Genomic DNA, 4,059 nt, shown 5'->3' with positions numbered 1-4,059 from the left:
GTCATAAGTTCACCAAATGAAGTACCTGTGGTCTCTCTTGACATCCATTTACAGGTAGGTGGGACCCTGTTCTTTAGAGGGAGGGTAAGTTTGCACCAATGTTGAGACTTTCAGAATAAAAGCATGCTTTGTTACTTTCAGAGGGTTTCCCTTTATCAATCAGCATCTTTTTCAGTTGATATGTTCTATTGCTATGTTATTAGTTTAATGTTCAATATATATTTTCCAGAACAGATGCCAATATGTTCCTTGGCAATATATGACGTGTTTTGTCATCAGTTTTCTTTATAGTTTAGGAAGGATTAGAGGCAGGTCAGTTATAGTCTGCAGGGATTAGAGCACAGGGTACCTAATGAGTTATGGGTGCTGAACTGTGTAATTCCTGAGTACTCTACAACCCTGCACATAATCACGTGTTAGCCTCACTGACTGTTGCGTGCTCATTGGTGTGTGTTTGTGTGAGTATTAGCATGTTTATCAGAGTGTGTATTAATCTGTGGGAGCAGGGGGGGGTTTGCAAACGTGCTAGCAGGAGATCACAGGTGTGTCTGTGCACTCCACTGAGAGCCACCCCCCCCTGCCCTCACCCTATGCATCCTGGGTAATATCAGCACAACGAGCACCTGCGTCCCTAACCCCCTCCCCCACACACACACAAACACACACACAAACAAACACACACATTCACCTCTAATGGCCCAATTTGGACAGCTGTCTAGCCTAATAGTCAGATGTGGGAAACTCGAGAATTCTCACACACTGAGACAGACCATCCTGGAGTCAGACAGTGGTCGTTTTGACACTACTGCTCTTCTGGCATATACAACTCACTGTGTTGCTACAAAATATTGTCTTTTCAAAATGGTAGTGGAGTTAAGTCAGCGACAGAAAGGCACGATCCTGTGCCACACCAATGATAGACCACACTCTGATGTCTATATTGTGTCCAAAACCATGGGATCCCGCCAGTTTGAGTCTGTGGATTACTAATGTTGAACAGATCACTCTATAGGAGGGAACTTCCACCACCACCACCACATCCCACCACCACCACAAGACAAGAAGGGTTTATTAATGACAGTGTCCAAGGAATGGGCTGAGTGGGTTTGAGAGCAGGGAGGGTGGAGAGGGTGGCGGAGTCATTGCGGAATAGTCATGAGGGAACTCTTTCATGCGTTCTACTTCACAGGATCGGGACCTCCCTCTCTTCCTTCCACCCACGCGTGGACTTCCTGGAGTGCCAACTGTCTGTCATAGTTTTACTGCTCCCTTGTCGCCCGTCGTCTTCCTGAAGGCCCGTGGCATGCACCGACGGTTCCCCTCGAGTCCCCTCGCTGTGGACTTCCTGCCAAAGCTGCACAACGGAGCCTTATGACAACCCCATCGACAGCCATATCCCAGGGCTAGTCCAGTCCCCAACCTTGTGTGGTCTGACTGCCTGCCAGTTTCGTTTGAAGACTCAAATCTAATCCAATAGCAAACGGATGGGTCTGGTTCAGCCTCCTAACTGGTCCAACGGTGTCAAATCCCTCCCCTCCACTGTTTATTGTGTGTGTGAAGGGGCTGAGGGTGTTTGTGTGAGCGTCTCCACCATCATCCGTGCCAGCCATAGACCTAGAAAGGGAAACGGAGTGCAGCCAGCCAATTGAGCGAATAACGACTTCAATTTGGAGATCCAGGGGCTTAAGCAGCATTAGGGCTTGTGGAACCTGCAAGCTGTGTCGGGTAGGGGTCCAGGGAGCCTGGGTGCATGAGGCCACAGAAGGCCAGGGTGGGTTAGCCAAGCAGGGTTAACCATGGTAGCGTTAGCCAAACAGGGTTAATCCTGGTAGAGTCGACGTAGCTTAGCTTAGCTCAGTGGAGTCTAGCTGTTTTGTGGTGAGGACTCTCCAGCAATGGAGATGACAAAACATTGGACAGGAAACAGGCTGTGTCTCTCCGCCAGCCCCGTGACCCACAGAGAAATACCTGTGTGTGTATGTATGTGTGTGTGTGTGTGTGAATCGTTTGGTCATAGCGAGAGACCAGAGAGCTCAGACAGGGAGAGGAAGGGAGGGAAGAGGGAAGGAAAGAGACTGAAAGAGAGGGATGGGGGTTTGTTCCCAGACACATACTGCATACGCAGTATCATAAATAGTTTCAAATTGTTATCAGGTGGCCTGGCAGACAAGCGACACACGAAATTGCAGAAAGTTAGTTGGCCTCATAAATAAATCAGCGTTTAATGAGCCTGCTGTGCATCCCCCACTCCCCTCCCCGAGAGAGAAAGACAAACTGACACACACATACCAGGCAGCTCATAATTGACTGTCCAATATCTGTATATATCAGCTATATGAATCTACTGTATATGATGATACGGAATCTCCAATATATTTTTGAAGCACCACAATTCTACATCCTAGTTCTTTTTCCTCTTTGTGAAAGGGGACATGATCACAATGGGCCTGTGGCTCTCGTCACAGGCAGCCACCATTCCCTAATTGGAGGAAAATGAGTCATTCATCTTGACCTCTGAAATGTCGCTTTAGAAAATGATGTGTCTTTCGATCTTACTATCCTTTCACTTGGCCCCCCTGCACAGATAACACAGATGAAACCCGGGCTACACCATTACAGCAACACACACACACACACAAAGTACACACACACACACACACCCACACACAGAGACACCCACACACAGAGACACCTGGCATTGTGATTTGGTGAGGATGGAGAGACGATGGTGTGTGTCTCATCAGGGCTGCTTGTCTGGGCTGCGGCGTGCCCTGCAGGAGTCTGGCTTGTGGGGGCTGCTGGGTAGTGGTCCCACTGAGCACAGTGGTCTGTCTCCTCCGCCACGATACATGCGAACAGTGACTCACAGATGCAAAGGACAATCAAGAAGACTGGGAAAGAACTAAATCGCTCGCAATTTGTACCGGTTTTCACTCATCGGAATGGAAGGGAATAAACTCACTTGTTTTTGACAGGAGTTAGTATTTGACTCAATATTTAATGCCTTGAAAGAAAAGCACAGACATCTGTCGCTCTCCTTCTTAGAAGAGATTGTGTTTTCTTAATATACAGTATCATGTCTTCACAGAGACCCTGGCTCATGTCTGTTTGAGGGGGAAGGAAAACAGAAAAAAGGTGTCCAGATCAATAGAGCAAAGTTGTGCTCAGTCAAACCAAACAGAGTTGAGACAAATCATTAGAAACTAGGTCAACACAAATTACCAAGTTAACAATATATCTCTTATCCTCCTCTTGGCAGCTAGATTTCAAAACTTGTAATTTTCCACTCCAAAAACGTCATTGTTGTTAATCGCCCACTCACACACATATACTATCATCATTCATTAACACTGCTGTGTTTCAGTTTGGCCTGGTTTGGCAGATGTCAACAATGGCAGCAACACAATGTAGGATAGTTTGAGAAAAAAAGTTCATTTAGGTAATACATTTCCAGGGTTAATTTCATGTCACTTTTTCTTGTACAAACAAGTGGGGATCGATACATCTAAAAGATTTCAGCTCAGTAACAACTTCTTTTGGCAGTGTTATGTTCCCTCTCTCACATTGAAATGTTCCTCGTTTCACTGATATCAAAATAGCACATCATAAGAGCATAATAGCGACCATCTTGACAACAAGCTTTGATTACATATAATAACAATAAATACAGTCTTGATTGTAAGTGCTGGTGGGGATTGAGTGCGGAAAGAAGAACAGATTTGGCAACATCTGAAGGAGAATGTCTAAGTAGCACTCACAGTCCGAACACAGAGTTCCCTAAACATCTTGGGAGGCCTCTGAAGACAACCAGGAAGCCAACCCTCCAGTGAGCAGGAGCAGGACATGGTGGAAAAGCAGCCTTCTGTTCCTGAACGACCAGGTCTGTCCCAGAGTGCACTGGGCCTCTCATCCTGAGGTATTCTGTTGTCTTCTCAATGACTCTATGCCCACTGTTTCATACACCGTACTGTTAGTCCCTCTAGCCAACCGGAGCCACCGTCTATCAGTATGTGTGTGTGTGTGTGTGTGTGTGCATGTGCGTAGTCCTCTGTTCCACAC

The 4,059-nt window shown here is 46.6% G+C and overlaps 1 protein-coding gene across 1 annotated transcript in view; it reads right to left on the bottom strand.

The window, feature by feature from the left end:
* Nucleotides 1-313: 313 nt before the first annotated feature.
* Nucleotides 314-4,059, bottom strand: part of LOC136966485 (DNA-binding protein SATB2-like) — a 10,658-nt gene continuing 6,912 nt past the window's right edge. The window contains exon 4 of the mRNA XM_067260992.1: nt 314-324. Within this exon, the coding sequence (XP_067117093.1) occupies nt 314-324 (11 nt within the window). The remainder of the gene's footprint in view (nt 325-4,059) is intronic.

Source organism: Osmerus mordax, chromosome 22 (assembly GCF_038355195.1).
Source record: "Osmerus mordax isolate fOsmMor3 chromosome 22, fOsmMor3.pri, whole genome shotgun sequence".
Lineage (NCBI taxonomy): Eukaryota > Metazoa > Chordata > Actinopteri > Osmeriformes > Osmeridae > Osmerus > Osmerus mordax.
The sequence above is the reverse complement of the archived record's forward strand: the minus strand, read 5'-3'. Positions and strand labels throughout refer to the sequence as shown.